Source organism: Chanodichthys erythropterus, chromosome 18 (genome assembly GCF_024489055.1).
Source record: "Chanodichthys erythropterus isolate Z2021 chromosome 18, ASM2448905v1, whole genome shotgun sequence".
In the NCBI taxonomy this organism is placed as follows: Eukaryota; Metazoa; Chordata; class Actinopteri; order Cypriniformes; family Xenocyprididae; genus Chanodichthys; species Chanodichthys erythropterus.
The window spans coordinates 22,147,795-22,165,699 of record NC_090238.1 but is presented as its reverse complement, the minus strand read 5'-3'; the positions used below and the strand labels follow the sequence as shown (position 1 = coordinate 22,165,699).

General features: G+C 46.3%; 1 protein-coding gene across 4 annotated transcripts in view; it reads right to left on the bottom strand.

Annotated features, from left to right (window-relative positions):
• The window catches only part of tdh2 (L-threonine dehydrogenase 2), a 20,871-nt gene extending 2,966 nt beyond the window's left edge, over window positions 1-17,905 (bottom strand). For 2 of the 4 annotated variants that reach the window (XM_067368461.1, XM_067368460.1), the window contains exons 1-9: window positions 17,332-17,905; window positions 16,979-17,135; window positions 16,218-16,260; window positions 15,919-15,989; window positions 14,906-15,055; window positions 14,557-14,729; window positions 13,458-13,548; window positions 6,401-6,670; window positions 5,982-6,172 (exon numbers count right to left, since the gene is read on the bottom strand). In XM_067368461.1, the coding sequence (XP_067224562.1) occupies window positions 6,027-6,172; window positions 6,401-6,670; window positions 13,458-13,548; window positions 14,557-14,729; window positions 14,906-15,055; window positions 15,919-15,989; window positions 16,218-16,260; window positions 16,979-17,126 (1,092 nt within the window). In that variant the 5' untranslated portion in view covers window positions 17,127-17,135; window positions 17,332-17,905 and the 3' untranslated portion in view covers window positions 5,982-6,026. Of the gene's footprint in view, window positions 1-4,540; window positions 6,173-6,389; window positions 6,671-13,457; window positions 13,549-14,556; window positions 14,730-14,905; window positions 15,056-15,918; window positions 15,990-16,217; window positions 16,261-16,978; window positions 17,136-17,331 lie in introns of those variants that run through there. The other 2 variants (XM_067368457.1, XM_067368459.1) reach the window with 2 other exon arrangements.

Sequence of the window (17,905 nt, the reverse complement as noted above, 5' to 3'; positions counted from 1 at the left end):
GACGACGCTCATGTCCTCCGGGCCGAAGTCATGTCGTTGCTGGAAAAAGGAGCTGTGGAAATGGTTCCTCCGTCAGAGAGCGAGACAGGCTTTTACAGCCGCTACTTTCTGGTCCCCAAAAAGGATGGCGGTCTCAGACCCATCCTAGACCTCAGGCTTTTGAATCACTCCCTCATGAGACGGAAGTTCAAAATGCTGACGCTGAAGCAGATCCTCGCGCACATTTGCCCCGAGGACTGGTTCTGCTCGCTGGACCTGAAGGATGCGTATTTTCACATCCAGATAGCCCCCCGTCACAGACGATTCTTGAGATTCGCATACGAAGGGGTGGCATACCAATATACGGTCCTGCCCTTCGGGCTGTCTCTGGCTCCCCGCACTTTCACCAAGTGCATGGACGCGGCGCTTTCCCCTCTGAGACAGATGGGAATCCGGGTTCTGAATTACCTCGACGACTGGCTCATCTTAGCCCGTTCGCGAGACGAGCTGGAACGCCACAGATCCGTGCTCCTCAGCCATCTACAATGCCTGGGTCTCAGGGTCAACTTAGCCAAGAGCTCGCTATGCCCCACTCAACGAATTTCGTTTCTGGGAGCAGTTTTCGACTCGGTCCGTATGACGGCAGTAGTCTCGCCAGAGCGCGCCCTGGCAATTCAGCAGCTCACGGCATCTGTCACGAACAAAGCCTATCTCCCTCTGAAGTTTTTCCAGAGGCTGCTAGGGCTGATGGCTTCCGCCTCCCCGGTGCTGCAGCTAGGCCTTCTTCGGATGCGGCCTCTTCAGTACTGGTTGAAGTTCCGGGTTCCTCCCAGCGCATGGCGGCACGGCCGCCTATGTCTCAAGGTCAATCGGGCCTGTCTTCTAGCCCTGAAACCTTGGATGGATCCAGTATGGTTCCAACGCGGAGTCCCCTTACAGGCGGTCTCACGGAGGACGGTGCTCTCAACAGACGCCTCCAACTTGGGCTGGGGCGCTGTGTGCGAGGGCAGACCGGCCTTCGGCTCGTGGAGCCACGAGGAAAGCCATCTACACATCAACTGTCTAGAGATGCTAGCAGTGATGAAAGCCCTTCAGTTCTTTCAGGCTTACTTGACGGGACGTCATGTTCTAGTTCGGTCAGACAGTATGACGGTGGTGTCATACCTGAACCACCAAGGCGGTCTTTCGTCCAGCCGCTTATGCGCTCTGGCGAAACGACTGCTGGAATGGGCTCTTCCGAGGCTTCAGTCGCTCAGAGCGACTCATGTTCCTGGCAGGAACAATCTGGGTGCGGACATGTTGTCACGGAGCAACATCCCCTCCGACGAGTGGATGCTCCACCCCCAAGTGGTCCTCACGATCTGGGAGTTCTTCGGGAAGGCAGAGGTAGACCTCTTCGCCTCAGAAGACAACTCTCATTGCCCAACATTTTTCTCGAAGGAAGTAGATGCTCTGGCCCACACATGGCCCAGCACGCTCCTTTATGCTTTCCCTCCGATCGCACTGATCCCCCAGGTCATCAGGCGTATCAGAGAAGACCAGCACAGAGTCCTTCTGGTGGCCCCGCTCTGGAGGAACCAGGTTTGGTCCTCAGAGCTATTCAGGCTCTCTCTAAGAGCCCCGTGGCCGATTCCCCTGAGACGGGACCTCCTCTCTCAGGCAAACAGAACAATCTGGCACCCACAGCCGCAGCTCTGGGCTCTGCACCTCTGGTCCCTCGATGGGAGCCGACTAGCCTCCCCGAGGACGTCCTAAATACCATTTCTCAGGCTAGAGCCCCATCTACGAGGCGCCTCTACGACCAGAAGTGGTCAGTCTTTGTTGATTGGTGTTCAACACGCAACATAGACCCTGTGGAGAGTGACGTATCTTCCATACTGTCTTTCCTCCAAGAACGCTTGGAAATGGGGCGCTCCCCTTCCACGCTTAAGGTTTACGTAGCAGCCATTGCAGCGTTCCACGCTCCTATTGCTGGCCAATCGGTGGGACGAAACGGGCTCGTGATCCGTTTTTTGAGAGGTGCTAGGCGTTTGAATCCTCCTCGCCCTCTCACTATTCCCTCCTGGGACCTCTCGTTGGTCCTCAGGGCCTTGAAAGGAGCCCCATTTGAACCAATGGGTTCAGCCGACCTCAGGCCCCTAACACTAAAAACCGCTCTGCTACTAGCACTAGCATCGGTAAAGCGTGTTGGCGATTTGCAGGCCCTCTCTGTGAACCCTGCATGCCTCGAATTCGGGCCTGGTGACTCTAAGGTCGTTCTGAAACCTAGGCATGGCTACGTCCCTAAAGTGCTCTCAACTCCGTTTAGAGCTCAGGTCATCTCGCTCTCTGCTCTTCCTCCCTCGGCGGACGAACCAGAGCTGCAGCTACTCTGCCCAGTCAGGGCATTGAGGACCTACATAGACCGATCACAGTCTTTCAGACTGTCGGATCAGCTCTTTGTTTGTTTTGGCGGCCGCACCAAAGGGTCTCCGGTCTCGAAACAACGCATTTCCCGTTGGATAGTGGATGCTATTAACCTGTGCTACTCCTCACTGGGCACTAATTGCCCCATAGGAGTCAGGGCCCACTCCACTAGAGGAATGGCTTCCTCGTGGGCTTGGTCCAACGGAGTTTCCATCCAAGACATCTGTGAGGCGGCCGGCTGGTCTTCGCCGTCCACCTTTGTCAGGTTCTATCACCTCGATGTCCCGACCTTACAAGCTCGGGTCCTGTCGGTGTGATTAGCGGCTTCCAACAGGTCCCGCTTCACGCCACCATAGGAAGTATCTTCCTTCAGTGTAACCATGGGTTCGGTTAGGCTTTGCCTCCGCTTGTCCTTTTTGCCCCCCTCTGGGTGGCCAAATGCAAGCTATATCGTTCCCAGCCGTGGCACGGCGTGGTTGAATTCGTTCCCCATACGCAGTACGAGTGAAGTATCGAAAGGGGAACGTACTCGGTTACTAACGTAACCTCGGTTCCCTGAGATACGGAACGAGTACTGCGTCACTTGCCGTGCCACGAGGCTGCGGCTCAGGGTCGTCGCTTCAGTCGATTGACACTGAAATCCTATGGCGAAACGCCTGCTTATATAGCCCTATACCCCGCCCATTTCGGCGGGAATATTCGCGCGCTTTGTCGCCATAGGCCGCGCAGCTATGCCGCGCCGCCATTGGTTCAACAACTTGTCTATGAGTGAACCAATGACGGTGCAGTTACACTGCGTTATTGAAAAAGGCTTCAGCAGCGGGGAAAAAGGGAGACCTTTCCCCATACGCAGTACTCGTTCCGTATCTCAGGGAACCGAGGTTACGTTAGTAACCGAGTACGTTTTGTTTTATACATTTTTGCAATATTACTCGAAACTGTCTTTACTAACTGATAAAAGACTATTTATTAGGTGCACTGAAAGGAACAATAATATACATCATCTGTGCACGAGGTAGGGCCTTAAAAACATCAGCCAATCGTTTACACGTAAACGATTGGCCCTCTGGCTTGTCAATCACTGCCATTACGTTCCTTGTTAGAGACGAGCGCGGCTGCGCGCTCCGGTAACTTTCCACACTCCACAGGCGCCGCATGCAATGTTTTTGTCCGGAGACAGGAGTAACAACTGCAGATTATGAGTTACCTGTGGTGAGTCCGACATAATGAATCCACTAACACGACACAGCGAATGCCGGTGGTAAACACTCGTGTTCCAGTACTCGTGCACAAGTTTTGGGAGGCGTTCCCTTGAAAGGAGGGGGGTTGTTCTTACGCATGCGCTCATTTCAAAAACTCAGTAACAGTCTTTGGTTTCTCAGTCGACGAAAAGATCCTCTGTAACACCTTTAATACTTGCATTTGTACAAAAATATAGGCCTATTTCATGTTGTGTCAATAAAAAAAAAATCTATTTAATAGGCCTACAAGTTTATATTTCATAATTATTTATGGGCATATATTTTAAAGAAAAAACATATATTTTGTCTTAATCTTTTGTAATTTAAGGCGCACGTTTTTCCTAAATAAATAGCTGTTTGTTGTTAATGCTGCTGTTGGTTTTCCAATATTTTTAGTTCACTGCTGCAATTGATTTGAAAAATCTCTTATTAGTATGCTATATAAGTCCTTGAATGGTCTGGCGCCGTCCTGTCTCTCAGATCTCTTGACTGAGTGTCTAAAACACTAAGATCAACAAGTCAAAGGCTATACTAGTTCTGAGATCCAGTCTAATAAAACAAAGGCAAGTTTAAATCACACCTTAAAAACATATTTTTTATGGCTTTAAACCCACTAACTGTTTATGTGTTTTCATGTATTATTTGTGTTAGTATCTTACTGTTTTTGCTTTTTGTAAGTTATGTAAAGCACATTGATTAGCCTGTGTTGTTTTAATTGTTCTATAGCCAATAAATAAAATGACATTGACATTATCTCTCACTACTGAAGAAGTCAAAATCTAATATTATTACCGCAAAAATACAGATTTCTTTTTTCATATTTTACAGGATTCATTTTAAAACAGCATTGAACAAATCCATAAACTGTTTGCTGTATTAAAGTCATTTATTTGACATACACTGCAATTTTCCACCAGTTCTGAATGAGATTCATTAGCAACTTTTGAGGTTAAATGATAACTGAAAATTAAGGCAGTTTCAACTTTGAACACAATATGTTTTGTCCAGAAATCACACTTGCTTTTGGAAGGGAGGTTAGTCATTCTACATATTATCTTAGTTAAGAGTCATTTTTATTTTTCTGCACTAGGCAATAAGATGGCAGACAGACAGGAAGAAGCCAAAGAACTCTCCCCTTTCTGTTGCAAGGCCGCATTGGCTGTTTTATCCTGTAGTTTTGCTGTTCTGAGTTAACAAAAATGTAAAAAAAAATATCTCTTCACAGTGTATAAATAATACATCAGCAATGCTGAGTGATTAAGTAGACTACTTAATTCACACCACCACACTATACATTGTGAATCCAGAGCCATTTGATAACTGACTCTAAATAAATAAAGCCAATACAGGCTAGTGGGTTTAACAGAACCCAAAATTCAGGCAACTGTGAATTCCTTACAGATAGCAGTTGGAACAATCGCAGTATCATCTTTTGATTCACACTAGAGCTGGTAGTGATTTGAAGGTTTTTCTTCCCATGGCTGTGTTCAAACTGAGTTACACAGTACATGGTCTAGAGCACTGTAAAGTGAAAGGTGTCTAATCGTCCTTACTGTACAAAAATAGCATCTGTGGGGTCAAAATTGAACTCTTCCCAAAAAGAATGTGAGGATTAGATAAGATAAGGACAACAGTGTTTTAATTATAACATCAGATCATTGAAAGTCTTTAACGGAAAACTGGGGCCAGAACTTTTCTCAGCGCTGTAGTTAAAATAAAAGAAGTGTGGTTTCTCTATAATAATTAAATTGGACTTTCATCTATAATGTGTGCAATTATAATTATTATTATTATTATCAGCAGCATTTTATTGTTTCCTTGTTGTTCCCCTGTCCCATGACAACTATGTAAGAATAGATCACAGAGTAGAAAGACAGACCCTGCATCCAAATATGCCAACTTCAATACTATATAGTAGGCAAAACTGTATGTGAACCAAGTCCAAATTCATAAACACTAAGCTGAAAAGTACCCGAATGACCTACTACTTCGGGCAAGATTTTGAAGTGCACATCCACTGGCAACTGACGCTGTAGGTCACATGACAGTGACAACATGGCAGATGTAGTATGTCCGAATTTCATTCATACTACACACATTCTCACTATATCAGAACATACATTTTTAATGGTCACAAAGCAGGTATCAACCCAAATGTAGTGCCTACAATACAGTATGTGATTTTGGACGCAGCAAGAGTCTCCTGAGCGGTGAGAGAATGTGAGTTTTCACTGTTGGTTTACATGTTTTCTTCACAAGCATACGTTTATAGAGAACTGTCTGTGTCAGCAGTTCTCTAACTGACAGAGAGTCCTGGTCTAAAGAAATTTGAGATAGATGAGTTTAGAAATGTACTGGAAAGATGCTGGTGATTTGTGCTTCAGTCCCTGAGAAGACCTGCTAGCTGACAGGTAGTCCTGCATTGGTTCTCTTTTCACGGATGGAAGCCAACATGTCTGTAACCATCTCTGACAGGCCGTACGCAGGCTTCCAGCCCCAATCCTGACGTGCATTAGAGTCATCAAACCGCACAGGCCAGCTGTCCGCTATGGAAGGAACATAACATTTTATGAATATTTAGATCATTGCTTTTATGGATTGTTATAAAGGCTTTTATAGACTTTATTTGTACTTTTTGAATTTTAAAATACATGTATAAGGCTTTAATTTGATTTAAAAAAAAAATTGATAATTAACTACTAACTACATACAGTCTACAATAAAACAAGAACATTAAATTATTTCAAAAGGTCATTCACTCACGCTGTTCTTACCAATAGTCTGCCGGATGGTATCAGGATTGTACGTGACCCTCAGGTGGGGCAGGTGTTTACGGATCTCTTCTGCCACTTCCTCAGGCGTGAAACTCATGGCTGCGATGTTATAAGTACGCAGTGAAAGTCGGCTTTCAGGAGCCTGCATGAACTCAACGGTGGCCCTGTGGCAGTCAGAGATGTGCATCATGGGTAGCCGAGTGTTGGAACGCAAGTAACATTCATGGTGGCCGGTGCTGAGGGCATCGTGAAAGATCTGGACAGCATAATCTGAGGAGAAGAGGACATAAAATTAAGTGAAAGTGAAAATTGAAGTGAAGGCCAAGTATAGAAACCCATATTCAGAATTTGTCCTCTGCATTTAAAGGGATAGTTCACCCAAAAATTCAAATTCTGTCATTAATTACTCACCCTTATGTTGTTCCACACCTGTAAGACCTTTGTTCATCTTTGAAACACAAATTAAGATATTTATTCATAAAATCTGATGACTCAGTGAGGCCTGCATTGCCAGTAAGACAATTAACACTTTCTATGCCTATAGCTACTAAAGACATATTTAAAACAGTTCATGGAACGAGTACTGCGTATGGGGGAAAAGTCTCCCTTTTTCCCCGCCACTGAAGCCTTTTCAATAACGCAGTGTAACTGCACCGTCATTGGTTCACTCATAGACAAGTTGTTGAACCAATGGCGGCGCGGCTCAGCTGCGCGGCCTATGAGAAGAGAGCGTGCGCACATTCCCGCCAAAAGTGGCGGGGTAATGTGCTATATAAGCGAGCGAATCACCATAGGCCATCAGGCCATATCGACTGAAGCGACGACCTAAGCCGCAGCCTCGTGGCACGGCAAGTAACGCAGAACTCGTTCCATATCTCAGGGAACCGAGGTTACGTTAGTAACCGAGTACGTTCCCTTTCGATATTTCACTCGTACTGCGTATGGGGGAACAAATTCAACCGCGCCGTGCCACGGCTGGGGAACGTCAGAACTTGAACAGGCACCAGAAAAGGCCGAGGACAAGTGAAGGCCGAAGCCGTCGTACCCTGTTACACTACGGAGGAGAGAACTCCTGAGTTTGTGATGTGCAAAAAGCGGAATATTAAGGGGCCGCAATTTTACACTGAAAGACGCGCAAAGCCCTAACGGGGCATAGTGATTCTAGCTCTGGCTCATCCGATGAACGGGGAAGCGCAGAGAGTGAGATCACTTGTGCTCTGAACGGCGTAGAGAGCACCTTGGGAACGTAGCCAACCCTTGGTTTAAGCACGACCGTAGAGTCGTTAGGCCCGAATTCAAGGCATGCAGGGCTCACAGAGAGTGCCTGCAGATCGCCAACGTGTTTAACCGATGCCAATGCAAGTAGCAGGGCGGTTTAAAACGTTAAGGGCTTGAGGCCTGCTAGACTTAATGGCTCAAAAGGAGGACTTTTAAGAGCCCTGAGGACCAGAGAGATCCCAGGGGGGAACAGTGAGGGGACGAGGAGGATGCAATCGCCTAGAACCCCTCAGAAACTTAATAAACAAGTCGTTCCGTCCTACAGATTGTCCAGCAATGGGCGAGTGAAACGCCGCAATGGCTGCTACGTAAACCTTAAGCGTGGAAGGGGCTCGCCCCGAGTCCAGTCGCTCTTGGAGGAAAGTTAGGGTTAGTATGGAAGATACTTCACATTCCTCCGGGTCTATGCTGTGTGTGGAACATCAGCTAGCAAAGACCGACCACTTCTGGGCGTAGAGACGTCTCGTGGATGGAGCTCTTGCCTGAGAAATGGTATCTAGCACATTCCTGGGGAGGTCAGACGGCTCCCGTCGAGAATCCACAGATGTAGAGCCCAAAGCTCCGGCTGTGGGTGCCAGATTGTTCTGTTTGCCTGAGATTGGAGGTCCCGTCTCAGGGGAATTGGCCATGGGGCTTTCGTGGAAAGCCGAAACAGCTCCGAGGTCCAAACCTGGCTCCTCCAGAGTGGGGCCACCAACAGAACTTTGTGTCCATCCTCTCTGATCCGTCTGACGACCTGAGGGATCAGGGCGATCGGAGGAAAGGTGTAAAGAAGGGTATTGGGCCAGATGTGGGCCAATGCGTCGTCCTTCTTTGAGAAATAGGTTGGGCAATGAGAGTTGTCTCCTGAGGCAAAGAGGTTTGAACAGTCTGGGGGTGGAGCATCCACCCGTCCGAGGGGATGTTGTTCCGAGACAGCATTTCTGCTCCCAGATTGCTTTTCCCAGGTATATGAGTCGCTTTGAGTGAGCGAACCATTCCAGAAGGCGTTTTGCCAGAGCGCATAAGCGGCTGGACGAAAGACCCCCCTGGCGATTTATATATGAGACCACTGTCATACTGTCCGATTGGACTAGGACGTGGCGATCCGTCAGACGAGAATGGAAGGCTTGGAAGGCTCGTATCACTGCCAATAATTCGAGGCAGTTGATGTGAAGGTGGCTTTCCTCGTGTGTCCACGAGCCGAAAGCGGGGCTGCCCTCGCACAGGGCGCCCCAACCTGAGTTGGATGCGTCTGTCGAGAGAACCGTCCTTCGTGTTACCGCCTATAGGGGTACTCCTAGAGTGAACCAAGTAGGGTTCATCCAAGGTTTCAGAGCCATCAAACAGGCCTGATTGACCTTGAGGCGAAGGCACCCGTGACGCCAAGCGTAAGGAGGGACCCGGGTTTTCAGCCAGTACTGCAGGGGCCGCATGCGAAGCAGGCCGAGCTGGAGCACTGGGGAGGCAGAAGCCATGAGCCCTAGCAACCTCTGGAAGAGCTTCAGAGGGAGGTAGGCCTTGTTCTTGACGGAAGCCGCGAGCTGCTGAATGGCCAGAGCGCGCTCTGGTGAGACTACGGCCGTCATGCGGACCGAGTCGAACACTGCACCCAGGAACAAAATTCGTTGAGTGGGGAGTAGTGAGCTCTTGGCTAGGTTGACCCTGAGACCCAGGCACTGTAAGTGGCTGAGGAGCACGGATCTGTGGTGTTCTAGTTCCGAACGCGAGCTGGCCAGGATGAGCCAGTCGTCGAGGTAATTCAAAACTCGTATTCCCATCTGTCTCAGAGGGGAAAGAGCCGCATTCATGCACATCGTGAAAGTGCGGGGGGCCAGGGAGAGCCCGAAGGGGAGGACCGTGTACTGATAAGCCATACCCTTGAATGCAAATCTCAAGAATCGCCTGTGATGGGAGGCTATCTGGATGTGAAAGTAAGCGTCTTTCAGATCCAGCGAGCAAAACCAATCCTCGTGGCAAATCTGCGTGAGGATTTGTTTCAGCGTCAGGACTTTGAACTTTCGCTTCATAAGGGAAAGGTTCAACAACCTGAGGTCCAAAATGGGTCTGAGACCGCCATCTTTCTTTGGTACCAGAAAGTAATGGATGTAAAAGCCCGACTCGCTCTCTGGAAAGGGGACTGTTTCTATAGCCCCTGTCCTGAGTAGAGTTAAGACCTCGGCTCGGAGGGCCAGACACCAGGAGGGATGGAAGAGGAAATTTGCTCTTTTGTGAAATATTTAAAAATAGGGTCGCCATCGCTTCGTCTGCTGAGCCGGCGCAGGCCTGGGGCGGCTAGAAGCAGACGCAGAGCTTGAGCGCTTGGGTAAGAAGTGTCTCATGGCCTGAGACGACTTCTGTGTAGCTGTGAAGTGCTCCGTGAATCCCTCCACTGCTGGCCCAAAGAGTCCTGACGGGGAGACGGGGGCATCCAAGAAGGCCGTCTTGTCCTGATCCTTAATTTCCATCAGGTTTAGCCACAGGTGGCGCTCCAGCACAACGAGGCTGGCCATGGATTTACCAATGGCCTGGGCCGTGGCCTTCGTGGCCCAATGAGCGGAGGAGTTTGGCCTGGAATACTTGGAAGATGGCCATGGAGTGTAGTGCTGAAGCGGCTTGGCCTGCTGAGGCGTAGGCCCTTCCTGCCAGGGCGGAGGTCCTCCTGCAGGGTTTGGACGGGAGGGCTCTCTTCGTCTTCCATTCCACAGCCGCGGGAGGACAGAGGTGAGCGGCCACTTCTTCATCCAGGGGCAGCAGATGCTCGTAGCCCTTTTCTTCCGAGCCGTCCACAGAGGTGAGGGCTGAGCGGTGCAAAGTATGCAGGCAGGCAGAGTAAGGGGCGCGCCACGACTTCGTGAGCTCCTTATGGACTTCTGGGAAGAAGGGAGCGGAGCGCTGGCGAGGGGCCTGACGACGACCTGGGAGGAACCACTCGTCCAGGCGGCTCCGCGATGGCTCCTCTGGGGGGGGCCAGTCGAGGTCGAGGTCTTCGACGGCCTTGGACAGGACACGGAAGAGCTCGGCGTCCATGCCCGTACCGTGGTCAATGGGCTCCAAGGAAGGCAGGGGGGCGGGGTCGTCCGACTCGCCAGCCCAGGCTTCTGGCTCAGAGGCTGCCATGGACACAGAGTCGAAGACGGGCTCTTCGTCGGATCCACCAAATGAGACGAGGTCACTCGCATCTGCTGAGGGACGCTAGTCAGGGCGGGAGAACAAGACGGGGGATTGCTCTCTGCTGGGAGGGGGTGAGGCACGTGGGTGCTGAGCCGACGTGGGCTCGCCCATCTCCATTCGCTGAACCGCTCTGCCCCGCGGTCTCTTCCTCACAGGAGAGGGGGACGGGAGGGCGCGAGCGGCGGGGTCTTCCTGTTTGAAGAAGGCGGCCCGTGAGCGCAGAGACGCGAGACTCATAGACTCGCAGTGCGAGCATGAGCCGCCAACGAGCGCGTTATCCGCGTGAGACTTGCCCAGACATCCCACGCACTCGTTGTGCCCGTCTTCTTCGTGCAGAGGGGCTCTGCACATGCCACAGGAGTGGTGTGGCATTTAGAAATGCTGTGCGCCGTGAAAACCGCGATTGGGAGGCTCTGACGGCGAGGGCCGGTGCTCGAAGCGGTGAAAACCGCTGGAAATATGCTCGAGAGCGGTTACTGTAACCGCGGGAGGACGCAGGGAGGGCGCGCCGGATGGCGGCAGGAGACCCGCTGAGAAGCGGCCGGTCGCAGGAAGCGGGAGGCGGCTCGTCGACAGCGCGAAGGCGGCAGTCAGTGAGGGCGCGGGTGCTGCGGGGATCCGGCGAGTCGGCTGGGTCCGCTGCAGGGCCTTGTCAACGGCGGCGAAGCGTTTTCTCAGGCAGCGAGCTTCTTTCCCGGCGAGCAGGCTTCGGTGAGGATCAGCGAAGAGAAGTTCAGTGGTTGCTGAAGGAGAAAGGACTGATGGACTATGGCGATTCGCTCGCTTATATAGCACATTACCCCGCCCCTTTTGGCGGGAATGTGCGCGCGCTCTCTTCTCATAGGCCGCGCAGCTGAGCCGCACCATCATTGGTTCAACAACTTGTCTATGAGTGAACCAATGATGGTGCAGTTACACTGCGTTATTGAAAAGGCTTCAGTGGCGGGGAAAAAGGGAGACTTTTCCCCCATACGCAGTACGAGTGAAATATCGAAAGGGAACTAAATAACGGCTTTATTCAACAATATCTAATGATGGGTGAATTAAAAAAACTGCTTCCTGAAGCTTTGAAGCTGTCACGATCACCGTCTGCTCCCGTCACTTCCCGGACTACATTCCCCATAATCCTCTCTGCCAATCACCTGCACTCACTCCACCAATCACTACACTAATCACCACACCCAGCTGCAGCTCATTACCAGGACTATAAAGGACTGTCACACACACCACCTCACCGCGAAGTCTTGCAATTCTGAGCGTTATTATCCTGTCTTATACCATTCCTTCCTGTTACCTGTTCTACGATCCTTTGCTGCCTACCTCTGACTTGTGCCTTGTTTACCCACCTGTGAGTGATATCTGCCTGTCCTGATCTTTGCCTGTTTCCTGACTATGACTCTGCCTGTCCCTTGCTGTTCCTGTTTGCCCCTGTTCAACCCAGCCTGTACGACTATGCTCACTTTAAATAAAAGCTTGCAGATGGATCTCTGCCTGAGTCCCGATTCGTTACAGAAGCTTTACGAATCTTTTGTTTCGAATACCAGTCACATCCCCCAGTGGTGAACCATTGAAATTTCGATACACTTATGACATAATGAAGCCTCATTTACTGAAATCACATGACTTTGGCAGTTTGATACACGCTCTGAACCACCGATTCTAAACAAAAGATTTGTAAACCTTCAAATCTTCATGAAGCAGTGTTTTGAAATCACCCATCACTAGATATTGTTGAATAAAGTCATTATTTTGTTTTTTCCGCGCACAAAACATATTCTTGTCGCTTCATAACATTAAGGTTAAACCACTGTAGTCACATGAACTGTTTTAAATATGTATTTAGTAGCTTTCTGGGCATTGAAAGTGTTAATTGTCTTACAGACCACACTGCGCCATTGGATTTGAAAAATATCTAAATTTGTGTTTCGAAGATGAACGAAGGTCTAACGGGTGTGGAACGACATGAGGGTGAGTAATTAATGACAGAATTTTTATTTTTGGGTGAACTAACCCTTTAACTCATCTAAGTTAATGCACACACATTAGGAGCAGTGAGTAGTGAACACACACACGGGTTTGTTTTTGTGAATTGTGGGGACATTCCATAGGCGTAATGGTTTTTATACTGTACAAACCGTATTTTCTGTCACTATACACCAACCCTACCCATAAACCTACTCATCACAGGAAACTTTGCACATTTTTACTTTCTCAAAAATACTCATTCTGTATGATTAAGTCACCCTCTCCTTGTAATACCTATGTCATACCCATGTCATTATACAAATGTGTGTCCTGATATGTTACAAAAACACACACACACACACACAGCAAACCATGTATACACCCAGAGCAGTGGGCAGCCATTTGCAGTGGCACCCGGGGAGCAACTGGAGGTTGGTATTGAGGGTGTAAGAGAGCGCTGTTTATTCACTCCCCCAACTACATTTTCTTGCTGATATTGAGGTTACCAGTCTGACTCACTAACCATTAGGCCATGAATGCCCCAAATAGGTCAGATTAAGTGTGTTGATTTATTGTAAGTAAACAACAATTCTATGAATAAGTATGGAGGTGTATGTCTTTATGTAAACTAAAGATTGTGTCTGTAAGTGAAGCTGGTTACCAGTGGTGCCTCCTCCTGGCTTGGTGTGGGCAGAAACGACTCCTGGGTATCGCAAGCATCGGAAATCCAGGCCATATTTATGGTGGAGATACTGATCCAATCAGAACACAGTTAGGATGTTAGCATTTCATAATTACATAATGTAAGTCAGGGGTTCCTAAACTTTTTTGGTCAATTTTGTCAGCCTCTGCCGTAATATATTTACTTGAAGTTAATTTATTTTACAACACATTTGCATGTTCACAGTTCTCTGATGTTGATAATAATAATAATAATAATTAAGAATACTTTTGTTTAATTAAATTGAAGCCTTTGATTTGATCATCTCACTAAGCTATATTGTGATTATCATGCAGTCTCATTTATTCATTTACATTAAAGAGTTAGTTCACCCAAAACAAAAAATTCTGTCATTAATTACTCATCCTCATGTCATTCCACATCTGTAAGACCTTCGTTCATCTTCAGAACACAAATGAAGATATTTTTATTGAAATCTGAGAGCTTTCTGTCCCTCCATAGAGATTCAATGCAACTATACTTTCAAGGTCCAGAAAGGTACGAAAGACGCCATTAAAGTACTCCATGTGACGCCACTGGTTTAACCTCAGTTTTATGAGTGCTTTGTTTGCACAAAATAACATAATTTACCACTTTATTTACAAAAATATTTATGCATGTTGTATTCAGACTTGCGCACCAACAAAGCACACACTTTGGATAATATTATTCTGTAAATAAAGTGGTAAATTATGTTTTTTTTGCACAAACAAAGCATTGCAGTTAAACCACCGGAGTCACATGGAGTACTTTAATGATGTCTTTCATACCTTTCTGGACCTTGAAAGTGGTAGTTGCTTTGGATTTCTACGGAGGAACAGAAACCTCTCGTTTTTATTAAAAATATCTTCATTTGTGTTACGAAGATGAACGAAGGTGTTACGGATGTGGAACCCTTTTTAAGCTTATGAAGTACATATGCATTATACACTATTTAGACATACTAATTTCTGTTACAATGAACCTTTACACAATTATTATTAATTAATTAATTAATTTCCCCAGACTAACTAGAGCATAAAAAAACATCAATCTTTACTTCCCCCATCAGCTCTGCATGGACTTTGGAAACTCCATAAATGGTGCGAGGTCTCTGGATGCAGAGGTCAGGGGCCGGGTCGCGGGGAGACGAAGGGCCAAATGCTCCGATGGTACTGGGTACAAACAGTCGCAAGCAGTTCTCCAGAGCCAGATCTAACACATTATGCAGACCTAAAGGAAGAGGAGTGGGTGAGGGGAAGAGAAGAGAAGATATCAGGACGGGCAACAGGAGAAGGACAGAATGTGGGACGTCAGGGATAGTGGAAACCTTACGTTGTAAATTATGCAGTCATATAACATTTAGCATCTAATCCTAACGCTTAAAACATGTGACTGAGTTGTCCCACCTGTTATATTGATGGTGCGGGCAAGAGCCATGTTAGCTTCCCCGACAGCACTGAGCAATGCGCTGTAATGCACCAGCCAGGTGATTCTGTTGTTCACAACTAGCTCCCTCAGGTTTTTATAGTCCAGCACATCAGCGTACACAAATGGACCTGTGAGGTAAATCACACACCAGAGAAATATGAATCAGGCCAAGTGATTGAAATGTAAATAAGGTTCAATTTGTTAACATGATCGTGAACTAACAATAAACAATATTTATCACAGCATTTACAACATGAATCTAGGCTAGTGTTCATTCATAAATATACTATTGCTCATAGTTAAATTCATGTTTGTTAAAGTTGAAACGTTAAAAATACAACATTCAAAAGTTTGGGGTCGGAACTTTTTTTAAATGTTTTTGAAAAAAAGTCTCTTATGCACACTAAGGATGCATTTATTTGATTAAAAATACAGCAAAAACATACATAATAATATATATTGTGAAATATTATTACTATTTTGAAAAACTGTTTTCTATTTTGATATATTTTAAAATGTAATTTATTCCAGTGATGGCAAAGCTGAATTTTCAGAAGCCATTACTCCAGTCTTCAAGTGATCCTACATTTTTTTTTTTTTCAGGATTGATGATTAGAAACTTCAAAAGAAAAGCATTAATCACTTTTGATCAATTTAATGCATTGTTATTAAAAAACATTAACTTTTGAACTGAAAACCCAAACTTTTGAATGGTAATTGAGTCTGTAAGATTAATAAATGCTTTAAAGATTTATTTTATTATTCCATCTTAGCTATTGTATTATTTAATGTTAACATACAGAGCCTTTTTGTACACCGTTACTGGAATGTATTTGGAGAGTTGAAATGTAAGAGCCACACGATGAATAAACTTATACTGTAAACTCTAACAGCCAGTTCAAGGCACCACACTATCCATGTGTCTCTATATATATGTTGCACCTGATGCAACCGCCTGCCTATATCAGAGCCGTATTGAGAGTCAACATACCCATGTTATAAACTTCAGCTGGAGGCCTCCTAATATCTGACAGGATGACATTTTCCTTTCCATACTGCTGCCTGATGTAAAAGGAGTTAAACATGATTATGAAACAAAATAGACAAAAATAAAAGTGAAATTATCATTCAGCATTTGCAGATTTTCACAGAATCTACTTCAGAAAATTAAAAAGGGTTAAATTTGTGCAGCAAATATCTATGTAAACCAAGGCAAATATCCAATCTATGCAAAGTTGTAAAAACTTTCAATTTTCTCTCATGCTACACATCATTCAGCTGTTCACTAACCTCAGCATTTGAGCTAGACCAACTCCAAGCTGTCCTAAGCCACCTTTTAACAGGAGAAAAACACATTCAACAATGAAAGGAGTTTAAACACACTACAGTAACAGACATTTTACCACCACTCACAATGCCACAAATGAGCAGCAAGTAAGCCGAATAAAATACCTAAATCTAAACATCAATTAAAAATGTCACTTTTATGTGTATTTTTTTTTTTAATGAATACCCCAATACTGGAGGTGCAGGTGAATGCACAATAAAAGAAAATATGATACCACACATCATGTGTGTCATACAACTTTAGTATACAACTAAAAATCATTTAATTTATATTACAATGATTGCTTTAGACTGATGCCACATAGGCTAAGTATAGGATTATTGTGAAGATTTTGGCGAGTACTCAAAAGAGCTAAAAGCACACAAATGGCAGTGCAGTTTCATAAACAGGCCAAAGAAATTTAAAAAAAAGGCTCCGTGATTGTTATTGTCCAGACATTTTTTAACTCCACTTTAACTGACAGCCCATTTACTCACTCTTTACACGCTATTGCACAAGCATAAAACAGCCGCGCGCTCTATTGTGCGCACGCGGAGCGCTTTTAACACTGTTTATTCCCAACCTATTGTCATGGCGATCAATAGGATTGACTCTTACGAGGCATGGAAAACAAACACAGAAGACGGGATGGAACTGCTGACTTTTCCATCAAAACATTACAGTTTGTCTCACACGTTATATTAAGCTGGGAAACAGATGGCACCTGTGATTAGGACTCGGGGACTGTCCGTAGGAGGCTCGGAGGACTCGTTGCTCGGCCATCGGTTGATTTGACGCGGCGACAAACTCATGCCGCGAACCGACCAACCTTTACACAACGAGCGAACACACAACCGGACACCTGACAGCATGTCGTCTATCTGTCAGTTAATAAACATATCAGTCATCAAACCGAATGGACGGTTCAGGAAGAACATAGGCTATAGTAGCCTAACAATTGTACAGTTTTCTTTAATAAAACTGAAAGCTAAGTAGTTATTTCATCTTTAAAAGTGAGTTGATTCATAGACGATTAACATGTAAATCAGTAGTTCAGGAAAAAGCGCAACATCTCACCTTGAGCTTATCAAAACTTGAAATCCGTGATGATGTAAAACACGTGTCTTGCACCAAAATCACAACATTGCTGTAGTGTAGACCTATCCGGAGGTGGAAAATTGAGTAAGTAAATAGTGCTGATAAGAGGGATTTTCATGGTATTTAACCATTAGAATTAAGAGATTACTGTCCGATTGGTTGCCAGAGGAGCGCATCGAATGACCATTGGATAAACAAGCTGCCGGAGCAGAGAATGCTGGGAAATGTAGTTTTGACGTTATGCTAGCACATACTATCGCGTGATAATGACTGCGGCGTCCATTAACGCTACAAGAGGGCAAACTTGCTGACGGGCTGCCCACTCCGGATTTATATTGTGTGGGTGAGTTTAGCTGAGCTGGGGCTTTACTCTGAGGACTTCATTGGCCAGTGAGATGTTATTGTCTCTCTCTCTCTCACTCTCTCTGTGTGTGTGTGTGTGTGTGTGTGTGTGCGCGCGCGCGCAAATTCTCTTTCATATTTTTATAGTCAAATAATATATATTTAAAATATTCTCTAATGTCAAACATGTAAAACAATAACATAGCCTAAT